This window comes from Apis florea, unplaced genomic scaffold (assembly GCF_048593485.1).
Source record: "Apis florea isolate Af1SG1 unplaced genomic scaffold, ASM4859348v1 contig_3203_pilon, whole genome shotgun sequence".
NCBI lineage: Eukaryota > Metazoa > Arthropoda > Insecta > Hymenoptera > Apidae > Apis > Apis florea.
In genome coordinates this window covers 6,549,461-6,575,902 of record NW_028256723.1, presented here as the reverse complement: position 1 = coordinate 6,575,902, position 26,442 = coordinate 6,549,461, and the positions used below count along the sequence as shown (strand labels likewise).

General features: G+C 37.9%; 1 protein-coding gene across 2 annotated transcripts in view; it reads left to right on the top strand.

Annotated features, from left to right (window-relative positions):
- Positions 1–26,442, top strand: part of LOC100866381 (zwei Ig domain protein zig-8) — a 71,804-nt gene that overhangs the window by 35,302 nt on the left and 10,060 nt on the right. For both annotated transcript variants that reach the window (XM_086911095.1, XM_086911096.1), the window contains exons 3-4: positions 2,807–2,979; positions 10,319–10,529. In XM_086911095.1, coding sequence (XP_086767221.1) covers positions 2,807–2,979; positions 10,319–10,529 — 384 coding nt within the window. The remainder of the gene's footprint in view (positions 1–2,806; positions 2,980–10,318; positions 10,530–26,442) is intronic.

The window sequence follows — 26,442 nt, the reverse complement described above, 5'->3', positions numbered from 1 at the left end:
AGACGCAATTGTTGGAAATGCGCGTACTTACGTCTTTCCAGAGAAACGTTCCAAGATCTATTCACAATCTCTATAAGCGGTATGGAAACTTTGAAACCTTATATCTCGGCAACCGATTCAGATAAAGGGATAAAACGAAAAGCAACATCGAGAGCATGCTTTCTCTATTTCCCGAGATGGTTTCGAAGACAAGAATTTTAATTTCTTACGTGATAGCTTTCAAGCACTATTTGCGACTTTGTGTAAAGTATACACGATATATTTTCTTAAGCACATCGATCGAACGTTCGAGCATATTTTTCTAGTAAAAAAAGTTAAAAGGGATCGCGCCACAGTGGATCCGTAATTTTTGTCGTATCGTGATTGATTAATCCCTCCGATCGACCGATATTTCCCCTCTTAAATCCAGCCACGGCGCGCACCTGTGTGACGTGACGCGGGCGGTCAGAGGGATACTTTATAGTCACTCGAAAAAAATGGTTAATCCACGATGCTGTCGCGGCCACGTAGCGGGAAAATATTTCGCGTCTAAAGTGAAAAATCGCTGCAAACAGTCGCGACAGAAACCTCCTCAAAATTTTCACCCCTTGTTATTTCCTGTTTCGAACAACGAAATTGAAATGAAAATTCTCGAAAGAACCGACTCGATCTCCCCGAAAAGATTGCCATGACGTTACATAATCGAGATTCGTGAATTGCCCGTATTTTTACCACACCTTATATACGAGTTATTTATTAACGTCGTTTGAGCATCGTTCCATCATTTCCAAATAATTATCGAGCCCGAATTGCGCAGGACAAAAGAAGCTTGTGGCGATTGGACGGATCTGCACGACGTTTCGGGAGGTTTCGTTCCCCGATAAAAGTTTAAATTAAAGTTCATTCGATTTTACGGCACACGTAGCGCGCCGTAGACGCAGTTGGCCGCACCGGTGCGAACGTGTTTTGCCGCAGTGCAGGATGCAACACACAGGGCATAGTTATGCGCCGCCCGTCCTCCGTCGGTGTACTTTCGGCCGGCCATTCCGGCTCCGCGAGGAGGATCCTCGTTCGAGGTTTGTTCGTGCGTTCACCCACCGATCGGTGGCGTGCCCGAATTACGCGTATAAATTCGACACGAAATACCAATATACCCACCCCTCTCCACTCGTTGTAATCCAAATTTCGCTCTCGTTTTTTCTTTTTTTTTTTTTTTTTTCTCTTTCAATTTTTCGATCGATGCCGACGAATATCGGACAGGGAAAGATTTCGTCGTTGAGGTTTTTTTATTATTAATGTTATTATTGTATCTTGGCAAATTTTTAATGTTTTAGTATTTTAATCGTTTTAAATTTAATTTTTGGTTGTTTTGGTATTTTAATTGTTTCAGATTTACTTTTTTGGTTGTTTTGGTATTTTAATTGTTTCAGATTTACTTTTTTGGTTGTTTTGGTATTTTACTTGTTTCAGATTTACTTTTTTGGTTGTTTTAGTATTTCAGTTGTTTTAGATTTGTTTTTCTGTTGTTGTTTTAGTATTTCAGTTGTTCCAGATTTACTTTTTCGCCTGTTTCAAATTTACTTTTTCAATTGTTTTAGTATTTTAAGCGTTCGAAATTTTGTTTCGCTCGAACTAACAACTCGAGACGTTTTTTCGTACGTTCGGTGAATTTCTTACGGCTAACTCAAAACGATTATTTCACGTACTTAATTAATATATGAAACTTTTATATTTTAATATTTTACGTATAAAGAAAGTCGAATATTAAACTCTGTCAAAGCTTATAATCCTTCTCAACTCCTGTTACACTTATTTTTCGCTTCGTCTCTATCTTCGTCACTGCTGCCCTCTCTCTCTCCGTCAATTTCTTCACGAGTAGAAGCAACTTCGTCGATTCGAAAAATCAAGCTCATCATCGCTCGAGACTAATCGTCGCCACGTTGAAACCAATGTCGAAAATGCTTGATCACGATCGAACTTGAAATAACAAGATCCACGAATTCGACGTTATATTGTTCCAACGGTTCGTAAGATTAAAGAGGTTAGGTTATCTATCCACGAAGCGATATTCTGAATAACGTAATCGTAAATAAATATTGTCGAATCCAAGTGGTACCTGAGAGTTAAAAATAGGTTAAAAATATATATACGAGCGAGTGAGAAATTAAGCTCAAAGTGAAGAAATGAAGAATGGAATGGAAAAAGAGAAATGCTTTATATATATCTTTCCGGAAATAAGAATTTTATTTTAGTGGACGAGAGGATATTTTAGATTAAATAATTGGAAAACGAATCTGAAGCGATTTTCCATTTTCCATGCGTATTGTAGATATACAAATGGAACATTCGCTTTTTCGAATTTTCAACCGGTTCGAAATTTCTTTATTTTCGCACTTTGATTCATAGAAAAGTTGCCTAAAATATTGGCGCGTATCTCGCCAGATTTTTTTTTTTTTTTTTTTTTCAAACTCTCTCCGCGCGAACATTGAAAAGCTTTCCCTTTGCCGTGCATCGAGCATTCTTTTTTTTTTTCATTTTTTTCACTTTTCAACGCGACCATATAACAGAATGTTGCAGATTTCAATTTTTGAAAAGGAGCCGAATGTATTTTCATTATTGCTTGCTTGTTATTAAATTATTACGGTTTCGTGGATCAAAGTGCGTGGATCAAACTCTTTGACATAATTCAATTCAAAAGTAACGAGCGATGTGGAAATTATTCTGAAAAAAAAAAAAAAAAAGAATTTTTCACGAAATAAGTAAATGAAAAAGAGGAGTGAAACAACATGGAGACAATTTCGATGAATTTCGTTTGTTTAATTTTCAGACGAGGTTGTGCGTAGCACGCGTTTGATCGAGGCTGATAACGATCCCCTCCAAGAGTATGCGACGCCTGATCCGAATCCTTACTTCGACACTACGCGCGCGTCGAACGTGACGGGCCTCGTTGGAAAGACGATTCAACTCGTTTGCAAAGTGAAGAATCTTGGGAACAGAACTGTAAGTAACATTCGTTCCTTTATCGGGGAGAAACGGTTTATCTTGAAAATGGGATGATCTGTCGTGGCCAATAAGAAATTAGATGACGTAACTCGTGAAAAAATCGTAATATATCTTATGCGTGTATCTTTTGTGTATTTTGTGAATTTATTTTCATTATTGAAACGTTTTCAATCTGCACTTTCACGCTTTACTTCGTCTCTTGTATTTTCCATCTTCGTGCAAAATAAAATTTGCAGAATAATGAGACAATTTATCAACTATCTTTCCTTCTCGTTGTTATTCTTTATGGAAATTCTGTCTAATTTATATTTTTCCATGCAATGGAAATATTTCAATCTCGTACGCGCAAAAACGAATTTCGAGGAGCCCATCGAAATTAGTATCGAACGTGATCGTGACGAGTTCGAAAATTCCACGCGTATTCGGCGGTGAGTAAACGAGATGTCAAACATCACGCGTGCCGGATCAACCGATTTGCCCACGCGCGTGACGCGTGCACGAATTCCAAGAGTGGTATTACGAAAATCGGCTAAAACGTCAACATTTCGCCTATATATTGACGAGTCATACGCTCGAATCGATCGCCCAATCGCGAAGCCTCCCTGAAACGTGCCACTCTTGTTTACCATTCTATTTCGGGATATATTATACGTACGAATAATTTCCTTCTCTTTTTTTTCTACAATCGTAACTTCTGACCGATGAATTTGAACTATTTCGGCTCGTGGCGCCATCTAAAAGAGCGTTCTTTTGTTTTCAAGAAGAGCCGCGACGAGCGCTCCAAGAGTTTCCTATGTAACAATTTCAATATGGCGCGCGTCATTCGCATCAACTTTTCGCGTTCGAGCTTAGGAAATCGGTTGTCGAAGCTACTGAAACGGTTTGCCATTGAAAGAGAAACTTTGTATTTTACGGAATGTGCGAAAAGTGGTAAAGATTTAAATTTGGAAATTTTAATTTGGAAAACGACGGTGAGTCAGAAGGATCGTTCGACGAAAATCCGACCCAGACGCGAGAAGAATTGGCAGAAAGATCGGGAATGACCAGAATGAAATAATTGGTAATCTTGTACCTGATTTATGTATTAAAATCTTGAATTTGGAAAGAAAAAAGAGAGGTGAAAGAATTTATTTGCGCATCTAATAAACTCGAATCGGCGACAATATTTATTTACCTTCGACATTCGATATTTTGGAACAAAGAATTGCCAAAGTTTTAATCCGCGTCACGAGTTTGTTGATTCAACAGTCGCGTTTCAATCGTGGGATCGTAACGATTCTTGCTTGCTTTTGAGGAATACGCAAAATTGAAATCGAGGACTGTTCATCGCTCGTGAAACGAGCGTGTCATTCCATCAATTACATGGATTTTCTTTCGCTGAATTAAAAACATAAATGGAAAAATAAGATTGAATATTAATTAATAATTAACCCTTCAACGAAAAGAAAAAAAAAATATTTTACTAAAATCAAATCATAATACTTTTATAAATTACAAAAAGCGTACAAAGTAAGAAAGTGTCGTATAATAAAATCAAAATTTACATTAAAATTAAGTTACATAAGATAAGAATATATCGCGTAAACAAAGCTATAAATAATGAAATATATCTAAAATTTTTTTCTAATATGAATTTTATTTCTATTTTATAAACTTATTATTGTACAAATCAACAGTCGCTATTTGATATATATATATATATATATGTATAAGCAAAAATTAACACGTTATTTATACACACCATACCCGCCTCTGGTTATAATTTTAGTACGTGGTTTATAAACCACACCCGCAATTAAAGGGTTAAAGGTTGGCTAAGTGTCTCAGCTCGTGGCTCATTAAGTGTATATTAAACGGAAGGGAAGGCACGTTCGTGGAGTCAACGTCGTATTTTTAATCCCGAAACTCATCTCTATGCAAAGCTCGGGTCGACCGCCGCGTCGTATGTCGCATAGATTAATACATTTCGTTGATATGGAACTCGTGTCCACGCGTGAGATTTGCAGGGGGAGGGCATTGAGATTACACGAAAGGAGGAAGGGGGGGGAATCTTTCACCCTGCTTCCCGTTTTGCTTTCTGCGTTAGTTAAAAATTCACACACACACACACACACACACACACACACACACACACACACACACACACACACACACACACACACACACACACACACACACACACACACACACACACACACACACACACACACGAGAGAGAGAGAGAGAGAGAGAGAGAGAGAGAGAGAGAGAGAGAGAGAGAGAGAGAGAGAGAGAGAGAGAGCGCAAACAAACTCTGTGCTGGAAATTGCGCGGTTAATCCCGAGACGTCGTAATATTTACTCGAGGCGCGAAACGAAAAGTATTTTTGCGCTTTACGAGAAAGAGAAAGGTCGATTTCGCTTCGAATCCATGCCTCGAAATGGACACGAAACGGAAATTCAAATTCTATTTTATATAAAGAGGGGGAGATTCGTGAGTTATTTCGTAAGTAAGTTCATCGACTTTTACGGTATATAACGCAGCAATGATATTCTCGAATTTTCTTTAAAATTCTGTCTAAATTTTGAAAATTCCGAGTATCATAGTCGGAATATTTTCTACACGTTGTACGATTTAATTAATTAACAATTCGTGTTTTTACAAAATAATATCGCGTGCACCAAAGAAAATACAAGGTTTAAAGTGGATATTTAACACGGTGGAAAAATAATTACACGGCGATTGAAGTAGACCCAACGATGAATAATATCGGACGGTCTATTGACCCTTACGTGTTACGCAGTATTCCAATAATTTCGTGTTGAATTTACGGAAGCTATCGATTACTCGTTAATTTAAATACGCTAATTAATTCACAAACGCGTCTATAAATAATATTTAAAGATATTTCGAGCTGTATTTTTAATTTTGATCGATTAACAATGTATCGAAAAAATCGGACGTTCGAAGAGGAGTTCAAAAGACGAGGAGAAATTCCCTGTTTATCGACATATAAATACGTAACAAGGGATATTCAAACACGGGAAAGGAGGGGAGCCAAGTTTTGCGAAGATGGCTTTAAAGTTGGTCACTGGAAAATTCATATATTTATATCATACCAGTTTCAATGGTGAATTCCTTGTAATATATGTATGAGTTTAAAGCGTGCCTTTTGCGCTACACTCGATGCCAAGAGGTGATTCCCTATTCCGAAACTTGTACCGAGACTGTTCAACCACACGGTTGAATACACTCGCGTGCTCGCATACTTTTTGTTCCATACGCGATTCTCGCAACGTCTCAATGTATCTTATGTACGAAAAAGCAGTCGGCGGATCGCATTCAAATTTTACGCGCATTTCGCTATTTTTATATTTTTCTTCCAAGCCCGTTGCGAATATTGCAAATATATACTATGATTTCACTGTGAAAAAGTTTGAAACCAAGGATAACGTCTCCCGGATTACGGTGTATATAGCGAACGTGGTTGAGTTGTTGGGAAAGTAATTCCGTTTTTTCACACAAGCGTCGCTAGTCAAACGTTTTTCCAGCCAACTTCATTCTGAACCGTGACGTTATATATTTTGAGAGTTGGCATTTCACGGTTTATTTATGAGAAAAATTCGCTCGATTCTGCGCGTATTGTGTTCTCCGCGCGTGATAATAAAGATGGAAGGCCAAAAGGAACCATTTTCAACATATTTTACTTTTTTATTATCGAAAAGTTATATGGAGGTGTATCAACGATGTTAAAACTAGTTTTCAAAATTTCAACGTTAAAGATAGAAGCCACGTTCTGGATGACCGGTTAAAGCAAATCGACTCGAGAAATTGCTACGAGAGATTGAATTTCTCGAATTCGACTGTTCGTGATCGCGAAATAATTATGATTACGCTATTGTATACATAATTTTTAAAACGTCTCGTATTACTTTCACAATATACGTAGTCTATTAGGCAAGGTTTGCCAAGGAAATAGCAATGATCAATCGCAATAACGAGATTCCGTTCGAAAATGATTCCTGTTAGAGATACCGAATCTCAACAGGGATCTTGGATAAGCGAATAATGGGTAAAGTCGGATCATACAGAGCGACGTAAGGCAATCCGGCTGAATACCGCGGCAACTTCCATTAATTAGAACGGGATCCAGTCGTAATGTTCATCGACTTCCAGTGACAAATTTCGATCGTTCTCGCGATTTTAATAGATTTCGATATTGCGGCGATCCGCGCGATTTTGGAAAATTGAGATTGGAATAACTCGATTCGTTCCTAGAGCTATATTTAGCAATAAAATTAATTCATTTTCTATAGTAAAACCTTTGATCAAGAGCAAAGTTCACGTGCTAATAAAGGTATTTATCATTAGGTTCGCAAAGTTCTAAAGTCCTTGTTTGTTTGAGGTTACAAATATTCCGATTCGCTTGTAAACCCACTAAAGCGCCCCCTCCATGCTTGTTTCGCGAGATCGCGAGCGTTCATCACGTGACACGCGAGCGTTCGTCACGTGACATGCGAGCGGCCAATGACGCCATGGACCAGCCCCTCGATCCAAGGAAAATTCCCACGGAATCGAACCGAGGAGCTGTCCACGGAGTCCGCTGTTCCCAGGAAACTTGATCCTGCTAGTGTTCGTAATAATTCTTCTCGAGTGGCGATCGTCGTTGAGATCGGCGGGTCTGAACACCGCGTTCAAGCTCTCCAGCTACAGCGAAATCGTTTCCAACGAACGTACGACTCGAAGGCTTGCTTCAAATTCTTCTCTCAAAAACGACACCGTCCTCGCACCGTCGATTCTACGCGTTGACAAAGCTCGTATCTTTTCACGCGTTAAGAACGATCTCTTGTCGGCAGTTTTTCCATCGCGTAAATGTGATTCGTCGCGACGATCGATATTTATTTCATTTACGGGTGATAATTAATTTATTGGCGGCAGTGGTTGGATCGAGAGAAATTTCCTTCGATCGTAAATCCGCTCGTAATTTTCTTCCTCGACGTTCTTCAACCTCTCGTACGTTCTTTTTCTTTTTTTTTTTTTTTATCGACGAAGATCATGAATCCAACAATTTTATACCATGTCATCTGTATTCGACACACGATGAATCAAAGTGAGAAGCTCTCGAGCCCTGCCCTTTCGTAATTCAATTTCGTTATTAATATCTTACGAAGCCACCTCCGTTTCTTTCCGTGTACAGCCTCGTGTCAATTTCTCGTGCGAGATTATTTAAACGAACGTGAAATTTATATCCACTTCTAGAATATATGTTATATTATTAAAATAATCTTTAATTGAAATATCGTGCTTAACGTTCGAACGATAAATTAGATTCAATTTTAAAGGAAGGCGTGCAATTTGGAAAATGTCTCGATACTCTCTTGTAGAAGAAATGCTAATTGAGAGATTTTAACTGAAGGCTTTATTAAGGCTATTATTATTAAAACTCTTGTAAATTTGACTTAAAACGTTAATAGACGCAGAGAGACTCGACTTTTATCTTCGATCAAACATCAAAGATTGTAACTTTGTTAGCGAAAAGATAATAAATTATCGTCAAAAATCAAGGAGGATTTCTCGCTACGTCTCGAGGTGATTCGAAAGAAAGAAACGTATGCAGCGCAGATTGCAACGAAGGATGAGAGATTTTTTTTTTAAATAAATATATCTCGCTTAAGAATCGGTTGTTATAACACTGTGTAATCCGTGAAAATGAAGTTCTTGCGAGCTGAGAACAGCTCGTCCCGAGAACGTTCCGAAAATCGGCCGTGACACGTTAATTACAAGCGAGAAACGAAGAATTAAACGGGCGGTTGCCCGCTTGTGTGATTCGGGTTGAGAAATTTCATTTAACATCGAAAATTGCTCGACTCGCGAAATAATGCGGCGGAGAGTTGAAATTTACTTTGTTCGTAAATTAAGCAAGAGATTTCGGGCAAACGTGAGAGTACGTGTGTGTGTATGTGTACATAAAATGCCTATGTCTGGCCAAAAATATCTTGGAAAAAATTATACGGAAAAAAAAAAAGTTGTTTGGTCACCTTCGATCTTTTAAACTGTGTAATTTTCATCGATTTAAGAAATACACGAATACACTTTTGGTTTCATTCATTCCTCTTCTAAACTAAAGATAAGTTACACACCGAATAATTAATAATATGATAAAAATTATATAATTCCATTTATTAATAATCGCGCATAATCGTATCATCAAACGTTTTATCGTTTCACAGATACTCGAATCACGCACGACAAATTAGATATTATTAACGACACCTCTGATAGAAAATAAAACGATTTTTATAAACGTACAACGGATTTATATAACGAAAGAACGAGCTTAACGGTACGAAGACGGTTGGAATAACGGTATATAAAAGGAGGGAAACGGATGTCTTAGAGGGGTGGGCGAAGAAACGAGAGAGGGATAAAAGTTGTACGATCTCCAATGTTGTAAAGTGTGCGAGTTGGTAATAAGGCGATGGCGAGGGATGTCGAGCGAGACATAATGCAACGTGCCTCGCATCCCGCAGCATTATCTTCGGATACGACTTTTTTTTTTTAATGCCAACACCGTCTCGCTCGTAAACCCTCCCCCCTTCTGAAAACAGGCTTCTTCTTCCAAACAAATTTTTGCCATGCTAACCATACCTTTAAAGAAACTTTCCGTAATATCTTCTATATCATCGTCGTCGAAGATTATTTTACTTTAATACAACTTTAATTAAGAATAAAATTCGAGTTAATTGTATATTTGTAACTGTAATCCTTCTTTTATATTTTTACTTATAGATGGAATAATTCAAGTTGGAATGCAATTTTTTTCTCTTTCTATTTTAAGTTTTTTTTTGTTTTTTTTTTTTTTTTTTTGAAATTTTAAATCGAAGAGTTTTGGGAAAGAATTTTTTATAGAATAATACTTTAACAATTTCACGCCGCGTCACACGTTGTGCATTATTGTTCTTTATACAGTTTCGGGAGAGAAGTATGGATGGAAAATAAAAGATATTTTTTATCGCACAGCGATAAAAAGAGTAAATATACACGTTTCGAAAACGGTATGTTTTTTTGCCAATACCGTGTACCGTGCACAGTGTTTACGATACACGGTCAGTGAATAGCAGGTAAACATACGCGCGTTCAATATGTCGGTCGCGAATTCGCGTTTCGAATTCTAATTATTTCATACTTTTTAAAGGGTCGATTAATTCTCTGCGATACGACTGACCTATCTCGTCAAATGTTATTGTCATTTTATCGATCGAATTAACTTGTGAAAAATGAATCTCGTATGTGATACTTTAAAAACTTTTAACACATAGAGATCAAAATAGAAAATTTATCGTGTTTCCGATTCTAGGTCTCGTGGGTTAGGCATCGAGACATTCACCTGCTGACAGTCGGTCGTTACACTTACACGAGCGATCAACGCTTCGAGGCAATGCACACACCGCACACGGAGGAGTGGACACTGAGGATACGATATCCTCAGAAGAAGGATTCCGGTATTTACGAGTGCCAAATATCCACCACTCCTCCCATTGGATATTCCGTGTATCTCACCGTGGTCGGTAAGTTGTCTTTCATATTTTATATCACGACAACAAACCCTTTCAAAAGAAAGTCAAATTGAATAAAACTTTGAATTTTTGGTATAAAAGTCGTATGGTATGCCCTTTAAGTTGCTTTTTATCAGTGACCTGTATTTTCCTGGAAATGCCTTTTTAGGAATCGCGTTTGTCATTTGTCTGGTATTTGGAATAGGTCGGTGAGACGAGATGTCAGCGAGAGTTTCGAGTGCGCGGCGAGTCGATGAACGCTTAAAAATTACCCTCTTCTTTACACGACGATATCTCGGGAACCGGAAATCGTATCGAAATAAATAAAAAAAGATTTTAAAGAGGAGAGTTCCGCGCTTCTAACGATCTTCGATTCATCGACCAAGTTTCGTTGTCCCCAGAGTTGCAGCGATTTGAACTTTTCCTAATTTTAATACGATTCAATCGAGTTTTAGAACGAATTACATACGACACCATATATATTTATTTCTTCAAACGCTTACACGATCGCAAACGCGTTCAATCAATCGTTCCACATTTTCGATTTTATACTTTGCACGAGGAATCATCTTCCCTTCTCCTCTCGTTTCATCACGAGTTTCTCCTTACGCATACATCCTGTATATTGCACTCGTATCACGTCGTAAACGAGAAACACAAAAAAAAAAAAAAAATGAAAAAAAGCTCGGATGGAGGTTTTAACGAGCGAGGCGAGGTGTTGCGGGCGAAATTACCACGCGGATATCGTGGTTTAAGGGCATACTTATCGCCACCCGACTTTATAACCAAACAGATATCGCGGCAGTGACGTACGTATCGGCGGTTTAATCGAACACGCGACGACGGCCACATGAAAGGAAACCGCGTTATTGTTCCGAGCAACGTAATTATACCGTGGCGTTGAGGGAGGAGGAGGAGGAGGAGGAGCGTGCGTCCACGAGTGACGTGGAAATTAGAAAATGAGGGGGGGAGGGAGCGGGGGGCGTGGAATCGACCGGAAACATAAATACCACGATGATTATGCGAAGGATAATATCGACCGCTTTCACTATTGTATCGAACTATTATTCGATTAAACGATCTATTAATCCCGTAGAAAATTTTCCTTGGCAAGATCGCCGATACGGTTATTGGGCCGGAATTGTTGCGAATCGAACCGAAATTTCACGACGCGGTATTACGCGAGAGATGTCGCGATAACGCGATCTCCATTTTGTGTTGTTGGATACGATATTATTCTACACTGGATACGGAACGCATCCGTGAAAAATTACGATATTTTAATAAAGAATGGAATAACGCGTTACAAAGTATGTATTAAAGTAAATCTTTGATAAATGTTCGATATACTTCTCAACTGGAATCTTCTATCAATTCTTGTAACATAAGTAATTACAACGATGCTCTAACAGCAATTGAAATTATATTTACAGGGAGAAAAACAGGAATAATTTTTCTCTCTGATATATCTGGAAAAGTTAGCTTACGATAACTTTGCTAGTAGCCAAAAGCTTTTCCCTCTTTCGAAAAAAAAAAACTAGATAGAAAAATCAGAAGATTCGGAAATAGAGTTGTTGGGAGTCCGATAGAGCGAGAATATCGAAGGACGTAGAAAAAAGAAAGATTCCTCTCTCAATTCGTTTCTTTTCACGAGCGATAGGTTCATTAGCATCGGTCGATAATTGACGTTCGGTTCGTGACTCGGTTTCGCAAAACCCGATTCCTCGCCCGTCCCTTCGATCCATCCTCGACTGTTCCTTATCCTTCGAACGCCATAGCATCCTCCTCCACTTCCTCGAAATCTTGAGTCCATTTGCAACATTTGCAAGCATCGCTCACGTTTCCAGAATTTTATTACTCATTAGTGGTATACTTCGATCATCTGTAACGCACGAAAACTAGGAGTAAAGAAAATTATATCCGTTTTGGGAAAATCTTGTTGGACGAATATGAAAGAATAAAGAATTGAAAAGAATTCTTTAGAAGGATCTTTTCTGGATTTTTTTTTTTTTCTTATTTTCTCTTTTTCCTCTCCCCAAAGGGATTCGTATCTCGAAGATGGTTAAAGAAAAATTTACAACGAAGCAGCTGTTTCCAAACTTTATTATCAGATCTCTGTAGTAGTAGTAGTAATAGTAGTAGTAGTAGTTTCGAAATTCAATTTAAAACTTGTGAATCTTTTATCGATTCCTTTTCTTTTCTCCCCCCCCCCCTCACCGAAGGAAAGGCGGTCGCGATGAAGTATTCGTGTAATGAAGTGCGTGAAAGCGGCGCAACTTTATCACCATCGGATCGTCAGAAATTGAATACGGTGTAGAAAATTCAGTTTACAAAATTCTCAATGCTCGTAACTCGTGAGCGAAGCGGAGATATTCTTAGGAGGAGATATTCTTCTTATTCTTATTCTATATTTACATTAGTATATTATATTTACTAATGTATAATTTAATTTACATTATTAAATATATGTATATTATTCGCGCCTATGTATACAGATATTTATTCGAGAAAGTTCTCTGTGAAGGTTCTTTTCGTTACCATGGCCAGCAGGCCGTTAATAGATGTAAACAAAGAGTGACTTCTCAAGTACTGTTTTTATGTGTTTTGGTCGGTCTAAGTCGATTCTCAAGGTGACTTTGCGTGTTACACCGTTCTTCGTTGGGATATTAGGAAGGTTATTATTATTTCTCTACCGTGCGATGTTTTGTGTACAGGCGTAGAATTTCTTTGTCCTTGGACCATGTTGCGAAGCGAGCACTGCTCGCGATGTTATTGGTCATTGGCGTGCCCCACCCAAGAACTAAGACCCTCCCAATTAGGAAGGGATCAAGTTAAGACGATTATTTCCTCTAAACCGCGCTTCAAAATAGACTCTCGTGACGATCAGGTCGTACATCGACAATCGGTTAGCTGTGTAGAATCGTGCTTCGACCGTCGGACACGATATCATAGTTTTGTGAGAGACACTGCTCTTCAATAATCAGCGTCCAACAGTTAGCAGGTCCACAAATAAAAACTACATTAACATTAGTTAACATTAGTAAATATATTTATATATAATATAATTGTATAATATAATTACGTGTAATACAATTACGTTCTAGGGATTTTTGTTGCTTGATCGGTAACTTTTTATATAATATAAATGCGAGTGTAAAGAATAGGACCAATCTCGTCGCGAGTTCGAGCACGTTTTGTTTCTCATTCCCTGAGAGAGAAAGAACAGAGACCTGGATATTGGCTGCTGGATATCAAGCGCTAAAAAGCGGGAAAAGACGAAGGTTGATTCGAGGATATGTTTCAAGGGAGAAGCGACAAAGGGAATTCGAAAATTGTTCGCTCGTGGATTCGCGGATAGATGTCGTTGGCTTTCGCCGTGTCTAATAAAGGAGGCAGGCTAAAACGAATCGAGAAACAATTGTGTCGTCGAGCTTCCACTTTCCTGCCACTCGACATCCGTGAAATCGCTGCGACAAATTGAGTCCTTCTCACCAACAACAACGACGATTCTCTCTCCTCTTCTATTCCCCTTCTTCTGAAAGTCTTGGAAAAGAAACGATTCTATCGTTTCCCTTCTTCTTCCGTTGAAACCGTTTACCACTTCGCTTCCATCCCCTTCTTTTTCCTTCCCATCTCCTGAAAACTCGCGAAAAATTCCAAATTTGATTCGGAAAATTTTTCGGAACGATACTCGTTGCGAGAGAGAAAAAAATGAAAAGTATATTTTTTCTTTTTTTCTCCGAAAATTTTTGCCATCTGGCAAATTGAATTCCCAGGAATCGACTCGAGATCATCGTCACTCATCTCGACAACACTTTTTAATTCCATGAAGCGAATTTCGTTTTCGCTAATGCGAGAGAGAGAAATAGAGAGACGAAGAATAGTATTTTTTTTTTACCTTTGAGCCCCATTACGGAAATAAAATTAATTCTTCGAAAATATTAACTCGAAACACGTTCATTGTTGCATTGTTACTTTATTTCGAGAAAATAATATTTACGCGAGATTTTCTTTACCCTCGACCTAACTGGATATTCCCTTTTAACCCATTATCCTCCAACGTTGCGTTAACGCGGCATTTCATTTTGCAATTTTTTTTTTCTTTCTTCCTCTCCCTCCAACGTCGTGCGTAATTTTGTGTCACATTTTTTTCTTTTTTTCTTTTTAAATCGTAATTACGAAAGAGAGAAGAGGAATCCCTGAAAAATATCTTTCTACCGTCTAATTCCCCCTCTCCCCCCTTCCTCGTTTCGCAGCGAGTTCATTTCTATTTATCAAGATATTTTCAAAAAAATTTTTTCCATCACAAATTACGTTATTAAATTGAGATATTTTATGCGCGCGCGCACACACACACACAAAATTATTCAATAACGAACGATTCTCTACTAACCTCTTGATAAATGATAAATACAAATCGTACCTGTTAAAAATTGTTCGATTCGAGAATTCTTAATCGAGAAAATTATATTCGAATGCTTGATCTTCTTTTCATCAACCTCGCGCTTCGCTTTTTACGAATTTATCGCGAAGAAAGATTGCACGATTGGTCGATCGCTATTCATGCTTTTTATGGCTCGTTTACGATCGAACCACCTCCTCGTCGTGTTACTTTTATCGCGAGCATCGATAAAATCAATTAGTTGCGTGTAAAAAAAATAGCTCCGCCGGATATTTGTCGTAAAAGCCGCAATTCGGCTTCGACGATAATAATTATTTCCTTTCCGTTAATAAATGGATGATAATTGACGAGAAAGAGGAAAAAAAAAAAGAAGAAGAAGAAACGAATCACTTTTTATCCTTTGAAAAGTTTGAATTTAACTTTGAAGTGATATATCTCATTTATCATCATTTAAATTTATCTCCCTCTCGCTGTAAAAATTCATTCCGCACAAAGCGATTTCCTCCTTTTAATTAGGTTGTCTGTTGTTTAATTAATCAAAACGGGGACACTTAGAAATCCCGGTTCGTGTTAAGCCCCGTCGAAAGAGGGTGTGGAAGGGGGAAAAAAAAGGGAACAATTCAGCATTTATCGAACCTTTTGATCATTCCTCTGGTATAATGGAATATCATATCCCGCGTTAAAATGAAATTGATCTTGATCGAGCCGCGTAAATCTCTGCAATTTTCAAGCATTGACTTTTGTAAGCTCGATTAAATAAAAAAAAAAAAAAAAAAAAAAAAGCGACGAAATCGATCATTGAAGTTTTAGTAATCATAGAATAAAATTTTGACAAAACGATATATATATATATATTTTTTAACAAAGAATGAAATTCGAAACGTGAAAACTGAAACTCGAAAATTCGTTTTACTGCTCTGAAAGTAATTTAAAAAAAAAAAAAAATCGTTAGTTATTGGAATAATCGACTGGAAATCGTGGCCTATTAAAAATATGTATCGAGTTGTATGTCGTTTTCAGCCATGTTGAAATTCCACAAAACGATTTCATTGGCTGAATCGTTCGAATTATCGATGGGGTTGACGGCCTTCGATTGACGTGTAACCGCGGTGAATTCAAATTTCACATAGTCGTTGAGAAGGCCTTTGCCTCTCGATCCCCCCAACGGGAAAGCAATTTCGGCTTTTTGCCGAAACATAAATTTCCCTACCATCGCTTGCTCGCCCAAATCGTCCTTCATTCCAGTGAAACCAGAAAGAAGGATTGCGAGAAGTCATTTTTTGCCAAGCAAAACATGATCGTAATCGCGCACTGAAATTACATTACGACCGTAATATCGAGATAAAAATGTGACAGAATGTGAAACGATGTATTATCCAACTAAACAATTAAACATTTCGAGTAACGAAGTATGTGGAAGAAGAATTAAGAATATTAAATTTTAATTTCTCGCGATAAAATTTAAAAAAAAAGTGATGGCATGTTTATTATTCTATTTTGAAAATACAAGAAAAAAGCGTAACAGGAATTTTTTAAAATAAAAATTTATTTTAGTTTCAGAGGAAAAAAAATGTATTTTCTATCTTCTTTCTTTTTTATTTAATACTTCATACGCAAAGATACTGCGATTTTTTGCCATATTTTCATGATTGTTTGACCATGGAAATAGGTCAAACTTATAATTAATAAACTGATCTCTGTTGCAATTTAATTACAATATTCATATCTCGAGCATTTCAATTCGATCACAATGGATACAATCATCGTGTTTTTCTTTGTTTTGATATCTCCTTTGAAAAATCGAAATTTCTGTTCTTCGCGCGAATTAATATCGTCGCGTGACACAATAAGATAAACGGGACAACCGTTTCAAAATACACGTGACGAAGCATTCGAGTTTAAATGTTTTGAAGCGGTTAGTTTACACTCCCTGTCCCGAAGCTGTTCCGAAAGCTCGACTCTCTACAGTGGAGATTCTTCGCAAATACAGGCTGAAGTGTCTTGTGCAAATCGGGGGACAGGATTACGAATTGAAATACGCGGGTCACTGATCTCTATGGCGAAACCGGATCACAATATTCTCTTGGGGTAAATAGAGAAGCTACACGTTATAGCGCGAATATGAGAATCTTTTACGATTGATCGTATACCGTGAATAAACGAGATTGCACAAGCTTTAAACGAATTACAGTTGGTCTTCTGTTAATTGAAACGAATTGTAATTGATCGTTATTCTAGAATTACTTCTAATTTGTATAATTACCTATGATACGATTGAAAATATTTTTTTGTCGATTGTTGACTGCGAAAGTGAGCGAGGCACTGCTACGCACGATGTATTGCGCTTGCGTAGAGCCGATCTTCGTCAATACTCGGCTCTTTTCGGTAATTTCCGCCACGCGTCGTACCGTATACGCATACGTATCAAGTGCAAATAAAGAAAAGTACAAGGAACAAATTCCTTGCGTCTGAGAATCTGTATTTTTAAGTTATTGAAATCGGTAAAGTTCATTCTGTAAATAATAACAAATTTTAAACCGTTTAAGAAAAGAGTTTTGCGTGAAATTCGAAAAGAGTGAATTACGTGGCGGTATTTTGATAAGATCGAATAGAATCGCGACGGTTCTCGTGCGCAATTTATTGCTAATACGAGCCACGAAGTGCCGTCATCGTGACGGATTAACGAGGCATTGTGGCGCGCCGTTGAAAATGCAAAAAGCTTTAATTTCAATGACTATAGGGTTGGTGTAGCGCACCGGCTGAATAATTACAAGGTAGAAGAAGGGGTGGCCGGATCATCGTGATAACAATACTCGAACCTCGGCGTTACACCGTGCTATTGTAATTACCTCTCGTGCCTCAAGTGCAACGTGCTATTTTCGTGAAAATACCAGGGCCCTGGCCGAGCTCTATGCACGATACACCGATATATTCCTCGCCAGCAACGCCCTACCCTTTTTTTTTCGCCGACCCACGCTAACTGCGCTCTGTCGAGGAACTTCCATTAGTTGAATAATTGCCCGGGAAAAAACCGGCACAATGTGCGAACCTCTATATTTTTCAATCATTACCGAAGACAAAGCGAATTAATGCGCCTTTCGGATCTGTCGCGTCCGACAACCTCTTAGCTTTAACTTGATACTTGTGCTTATATCGTAAATAAAAATGTTATCTGTCGCTCGCGTAGTCAAGAAATTGAAATAAATGCTATCTGTTATCAGATGTCGACTATATTCAACTAAAAGGTATTCCTTCTTTTTTTTTTTTTTTCTAAACGTCCATAAAGACGAATTCGAATATAGTCTTTGATGTATCATCACTGCCAAGCGAGTCGTTACTATTTCACAAGAAGTCGAAAACGACTTCATTCGCAATTTATGGACGAAAGCCTGTGCACACGATAGGATAAGAAATCGATTCGCGTAGAGGCTCGTTTCATCTGTAAATACTTGGACGTCAATTTCGTGACGTGACCTGCGAGTGGAATATCAGCCAGAGGCGTGGATAAATTATTCCGGCACGTGGAAAGTGAGTGGGGGGATCAATAATGAAGCGCACCATCTCGAAGCAGAGAAGGTTGAAGGCGTCGCAAAGCGATTTCCATTGCGGTTGAAAATCGTGACTGGCGTTCGAAAGGACAACAACGCCGGACTCGGTCCACGAGGACGTTCACCCAGCTCCTCTCGTCAAAATATTCCAAAGCTTGGTATAAATAAAATGTTTGTTTATTATAAATATATATATATGAAAACGACGAAATATTCAAATATCGATGGATAATCGTACATAGTATTCCTACATTTCAGGTAATAAATTAAAATTCAGGAATGAATAAAAGAAAGAAGAGACAAACCATATTAATATTTTAAAATATTATCACTCAAGAAACATTATATATTTAATTATTACTGCAACATGCTCAACGAATTACAATTTTACAATTACAAATTTTTGTCTAGTAATAGTATTCGAATATTTTCCTATACACACATTGTATAAACAAACTAGCTATAATTAACAAGCATGGAGAGAAGCGTGCATGTATCATTGATGTCTCGATCAAAATATTTTCGAATATTTTACACGTACGATACACACGCGTAGACAAAGTATATATATATATATATATATAGTCGTGTAACACCAGGGATAGGCGTAGAAGCGTGCAAAGGACGCGTGCATTATTGGCGGCGCGTTTCGAAACCATCGAAACCATTCGCTCCTACGAGCAGGATCTCTGCTCACCATACGTTACGCGCCATATCCTCACCCGAGTCACGAGCCCCTCTCTTCCATCATCGACACTAGCATTCCTCGATAATAATCTTCCGTCCACGCCATTAACGATAGAAATTGATTGCGTATGCGGATGCACCGGCCGATAGGTTTCGCGTATCTCCAGCACGCAGTCACGGAAATCGGACCACGGCTTTGATCATCGGCCGAACAATGAGACTGGATTCATCCTTCGTCCATTAATGATCTTTGGAATGGAACGATAGAAGGATATTGTAAAGATATTAGAGAGCGATAGAATATGCGTGTTATTTTTTCTTTTTTAGTAAAGGAATATTAGTTTCTTTTTTTTATGAAGGAGATTGGAAAATTTTGTTTCGTCAAAAATTGAGGAAAAAGTGTGTAAAATTGATATGACGTGGAATCTTTATATTTTTTTATTTTACTGAACGTAAGGATTTGAATGATGTCGTAAAGGAAGATTTAAAAAAAAGAAAAGAAAAAATGGAGCGATCTTAATTTGGAATCGTTGCAAATGAAATCGTTCGATGAAAGAGTTTATCTTCGTAACGTAAGCAAGGCAAAAAAAAAAAAAAAAGAAAATTCTTAATAAGGCCCGGTTAAGACAACGTTATCCCTCTCGCCACCAAAGTTTCGGCGAACAGGTTTATTACAGATTGGCGAAATTGCCGCCACTTCGCGGGGAGCGAAGGTAATTGGAGGGAAAAAGTTGGAAATTTTCGGTTAAGCTGAGAGAAGCGAAGGGTGAAGGTTTATAAATCTCTACCCTTTCCAACGAGTTAAACCTTTGGATTAAAATTAATCTAGTCTCTTTTAGAATGTTTAATTAATGCCAGGCGAAAAAAATAAATCGAGATGACAAAACGCATAAGTGTTAAATTATAAAAGAAAAAGTATCGATCGATGATTCACACTTTTTACATAAGCGAATAACAACGTGGAATCTCGTCCCCCGCGTTTTCATTCTTGAGAGAATCGAAATTAATTTCACTCCTTACAATCTTCCTATCCAAAAATTCGAAGATCTGGAAATTCAAAAACTTTCGAACAAAAATGCTTGGGATAGATATAGCCAAGCGCGAACGTTTTAATAAAAGATGCGAGCTTGACTCGTCTGTCGACAACCGAGATAAGACGTACACGCGCGTCCTCGACGATGGGGATCACGTTACGAAGTCCTTCCCCCTCTCACTCGCCCGTAAGAGAGAGAAACTTGTAAGGCGTTGAACAAGAGCCATTCGCTCGCAAAAGACCACGATAATGTCACGAGACGAATACCCCAACTTTTCGAAAAGTGGAAATGTTCGTTCGTTCCTGTAATAAGATCGGGGCAGGGCGACAACTTTCCGTGTCCATTGCGCGGTTTAGGGAGTCTCGATCGGTTTTATTCGTGCTGCACGGTTGCTTCGTGCAAGGTTGAGGACGAGAGGTCGATTAAAGGTTTCAAAGGTTTATTATCGTCTCGAAATTCGAATCTTCTCCCAAGTTGAGCCATAATCGTAAACGTAACGAGCGAAGTTACGTTAGTGTTCGCGGAGGAAGGACGTTGTAATGTCGATGTAAGCGTAATTACGTTGAATCTTTATTAAGTGTTTTAAAATTTAAAACGAACTTATTTTCTTCGATTTGCTCGAAAGAAAATAAGCGTCTGTTTAATCTTCGTTTCAAGTCGTCAAGTCGACGAATACAGGATGTGTTTTAGTTTTATTTTTTTTCTCTTAAATTAAAATGTGAAAGAATTGATATCGATTGCGTTAAATCTTTTTGACTTATGATTTGAAAATAAGCATCTTTATTAAGTGTTTTAAAATTACAACGAACTTACTTTCTTCGATTTAGATTTAGTTTTTTTTTTTTTTTTTTTTTTTAAATTAAAGTCTTGAAGAATCGATCGACTTTTAATAAAAGAATCTTTTAATAAAAGAAAAACTCCGAAAGCACCGATAATATTTTACTTCACTTGACAATCACTGCTTCGAAAGCACTCTACGTAACGACGCCTCTTCGTGCCTTGCAGTGTCCCTGAAGAGATTAAGTTTCAATATACAATCAATCTTCCCTTACAGCAACTACTTTGAAAACACAATTTCGATGGAAACGAAATTGGGACAATTCTTCTGTAATACAATATTTTTGTAACGTGGTTTCCCCGTATTCTATGCTACCATGACTCGATAAATTTATCGTTCGACAATCTCTTTTACGAGGCGAATGTTTCGCCAATATATTTTTATTGGCACACACACACACACACACACACACACACACACACACACACACACACACACACACACACACACACACACACACACACACACACACACACACACACACACACACACACACACACACACACACACACACACGAGAGAGAGAGAGAGAGAGAGAGAGAGAGAGGGCGCGCGCGCGCGCACACACACACACACACACACACACACACACCACCAATACTGATTTGCATTAGTTCTAAAAACGTTTCGATCATTAATCGAGACGTTTCAATAATTTCCAAACTATTTTTACATGAGTTTTAAAATCATTATTTTAATTCTGATTATTCTAACACATTCCAAAGTAATTTTTTCACACGGATTTTAAAATTATTATTCTAACATTAATGATAAGAGACATAAATATTCCATTAGAAGATAATTAATTCCATTTTGAAAATTACAACCTATTATTCTTAATTAATATTCTTAATTTACTTATTATACGAACAAATTATATAGCGGATATTAACCGTGCACAACAAGGTTCACTTAATTAAATATCTCGTCGTGTATGTGTCTTCTTTTCTATTCCATCTTACATGTTCACCGTTTCCTCGCCTCTGCAGAGGAAAGTGAATAAATAGCGTTATCGATAAAAGGAAGAAGGTAAGGCACGCATCCGTGACAATCTTTGAAAATTAATCGTAAAGTTTTAATAATTATTATACAAATATTACGATAAATAAATTAAATTCTCATACTTCTCCACTCTACCTTATATTTCCATCGTCTCCTCTATATTAAATAAAAATAAGTAAATAACATTATCAATTATCAAGAAATTCTCAGTACTACTCCTTGATAATATCTTCCAATATCTCCGCTAAGTAATAGACAGAGAGAGAAATAATAGATCGATCGATAGAAAATATCGATAATATCTTCTACTAAATAACAGGTAAAAATAAATAAATAAATAACATCAACAACGTCAATTATCAAGAAATTCTCGGTGCTCCTCCTTCTTGACAATATAATCTTCCTCATCCCCGCTGAACAATAGGCGGAAAAAAATTAGGAAGGATACGCGGAGGATCGAATCGATCGATCGATCGATAGAAAATATCCGTTTACCTTGAAAATGCGCTCGAACGAGTTTTCAGCTGGCCCGTAAATACGTTCTCACCGACGGATTAATCACGGTCGAACGATAAATTTTCGAACGGGAGAAATCGCGCAACGCTGCTCGAATTCGTGATGGAGGGAGGGGATGGAAGAAGAGGAGAAGGGGGGGGGGGAAGTCCGCGGTTAAAAGGCTCGCGGTTATTTTCGACGACCGCGATCGACTAACAACCTCGATCGTTATTCCCGACCGCGATGACGGACCAGTTTTATCGTCCGCGATAATCCTGGAAAATAACGTTGGCCCCGGTGGCCGAGATTCCCTGGCAAACCTCCCTCCATCTTTCTCCATCTTCCGCCCTTTGCAGCGGCGAGTCACATTACTTTTCGACAAATTCTCAATATGACAACCTTTATTTCAGTTAAACCGACTGGAAAGGGATTGGCCATCGGCCAACCTTCCAAATCGTTCGCCACCGTATTGAACCCACGAAACTTTACGAATCCTTACCTTAATATCCTCTTCAATCTTATCTTCTTTCTCGTTCTTTTCGAATCTTTTTTCTTCTCTCTCCTCTTTAGTATCTTTGTTCGTTCAATTATTTCGAAAGTTTAGTAATTTTTTAATCATAATCATCAGTCGTGCGATTGGGACGCTTTTGTTGTAAATTTTATATTATATACAGAGTATAATATATAGATTCTGGAAATTAAAAATAACTTGAAAGTTAATGTCGGTCAAGGATTACGATAGATTGTTCGAATTAATTCGGAGAATTTGGTATTTTCGAATACGAATATTCAAGCAAAATGTCATGTATTTAAATTTTTATTATTAATTGTTACAGTCGAGTATCTTTTTTTTCTTGTATCATCATTGATGCTCATCTTGTTCGAATAACCAAACTTTGATTAATTAATTAATTTAAAATTTATATATAATACACAACCGAACAAAATCTACGTTCCATTTATTAAATTATATCCAATTTAGGCGAAGACGGAGCGTCTGCATTAGCACTCGATATATCAATTCAAGCAGATCCCTCAATTTTCTCGCGAATCACGATTCGAATTCTTGAACGAGATTGATCGGCGACCGAGCGCAAAGGGTTAAATCCTTGCCCCCACTCTCCACCCGCAGCGCTCTCTCTTTTATCTTGCCCTCTCCTCCTCGAGTCGAAACTACTCGAATCCGGCGGCAATGACGAGAGGATTATCGAAACCGGATTAACCGATGCTTTCCCTGGAATTGCTTGCCCGACGTGTCGCAATAATCGGGGCTGCTCCAACCGCCTCTCCACCGTCTAACCGCCATTCAACCCCTTTCCTCGCACTCTCGACTCGATCAAACGAAATCTTCCTGCCGGTTTAAGTTGTTCACCTCGTTGAGACCAATTTTCGGATTTCAACTCCTCTCGCGCTTCCCTCTCGCGCGAGCAGTACTGGATCCTTTGTTTCGGAAGAGATTCCTCGTCATTTTCGTCGTCGATCGTTTTCGCAATATAAAATATTGCTTTTCGTGTTTGCGTGGAATTCGAAATGTTGCGTCAGTTAAATTAGAAGATTCGATGAATCGAAAGAAATATGGGAGAGAAACGTACAAGAAATGTTAATGAATATGGAAAAACAATAAACGTTAAATATAATTCTTAACGTAAGTATTCATCTAGAATCTTCAAAAAGTTTCTCACTAATATATTATATCCTTTGCAACGAAAATTACAATTAAATGAAATTAAAAAAAAAAAAAAAAAAAAAAAATTCTGATATACAGATACAATGTTCATTGTTCTTCTCGATTTAAGTGTTTATTTATAAGTCTTATTAACCTGTAAAACTGATCCAATTATTTTTATTGTCATTTAAAAATTGGCAATACCAATATTAACGTAGCTGTTCATTCACAGGATGAATTGATCCTGTTATAAAAAAAAAAAAAAAAAAAATTTCCTCAACTGCCCGCTCTTCCCCACAACGGCAAAGATAAATAGAGACTTAAAGTATCCAGCTGAAAGAGGATTACGAGCGTCCAAGTTCGGTACATTAGAAAACACGGGATAATTCGTTTAAATTTCCCCTTTGATTCCGCGTGGCACTTTTCAAACTCGTCGCAATTCCACGGTCGGCGTGAGATATTTGGTCGAAGTGTCTGTGAGAGGATTATCGAAACAGGATTAAGCAATGCTTTCTGTAGGAATCGGTGCTGGTTACTGTAACCGATATGCTCGGCTGGCCCTCAATCGTTAAAAGCTTTTCTCGTTTCCACTCCATCCCCCCCCCCCGTCCCCCCTCTTCCTCTTCCCTCCTTCGATCCTTTTCAAACCGCGCAAATGAACACGATGAAAATTTACAAACTTTCCCCGCGGTCGGTAATCACTTTAATCCGCGAACTAGAAAATCCAACTTCAACTGTTCCGCCTCATTCCCTCTTTTCATTTGTACTTGTGCGCGATCGGTAACGCAGGCATCCTGCAAACTTTCGCTTTAAGACGTATCTAGTTTCTTTATTTTCGTACGTTCAAACGGATGCTACGAAGCGACATTTGATCATTATTTGTACAGGGAATGATAATATTTCGTTGTTATTGGTATCGTGACGTGTATAATTCTTGGTAGTAAGGCCAAGTGTACGTTAATTTTTATGTTTATCCTTGTGTAAGGGTTCTCAACTTTTCAAAAGGGATCGTCCCCATCAACAATATTCTGCACAAAGAATAGCACAAGAACGATAGTATAGCAAAAATTTGCCGTTTTAGGATCGATTCATATACATTAATATTTTTTCGTAACAAAATAACACGCGAACGAATCTGTCTATTAATATAAATTTAACGATTTTAATTTATTTCTCTTCTACAACATTTTTTTTCTAATTTCGACGAATTCCAAAGGAACGAAACGAGAAAGGGAGGGAGGCGGGAGAAAGGTTTTAAATCCGTTGGAATCAAATTGATTAGATCGCCGGGATTTCGGTGTATCAACGTCGAATGGAATTCTATTCTTGGCGGAGCGTCGATTTACCGCTATCCTCTCTACCACTCTGTTAGCCTTTTTTCGTTTGCGAACCACGGTGATTCAATTGCGGCCGAAAGTCGCGGTCGGAGTTTAGGTATCCGGTTCCCTCCCTCGATTTATTTCCTGTCGTGGCACGAGGGCCCAAGTAAAGATCAATTAGAGATAGAGATCGACGGGCTCTCGGCTAAGATATTAATTCACTGAATTAGACCGACCCTACGAGTTTCCTGGTTAACTGGATCATCGGGCTAAACGCTTCCCCCTCCCCCGCCTCCTGCGATATTTCTATCCAGCGTTGCCGCTGTATTCGCGTCGCGATACCCGTGTTAGATTCCATTAGATTTATGACCTATTTGCGCCATTACGCGATAGTTGAAAGTATTATTTCGTTCGCTGAAGGGTCTGATTGGTTAATTTGCTCTCGCATATGCTAATCCAAAACCTCGATTCATCAGCGTAATAGGCGTAGAATTCTAACTTTTTTTTTTTTATCTCTCGTAATTTTACGATTTTTAACGATTTAATTCATAAATGATATATCATACAATTTTGTATTCGAGCAGTTAAGATAATAATTGTAAAATAATAACTTTCACCATTTTGAATATTTAAATGGTTCTTTTATCATTATGTAGCGTTTTCTTTTTTATAGTTAAAATAATAATTGTACACGAATAAACTAGACATATTATAGAGAATTTCATAAATGAAAATAATTTTTACCATTTTGAATGTTCAAATTGTAATTCTCTACTCTACTGAAACGGGAATAGCCGATCCGCGAGATTTCTTTCCCCAGTAAAATGCGTGAAATAATGATCGCAACCGATCAACGCAGAATATTCAACGAGGAACGTGTATCCTTTCGAAGGTGCGGTTCGAAAGAGGACGGATGGATGATCGATGGGCCGAA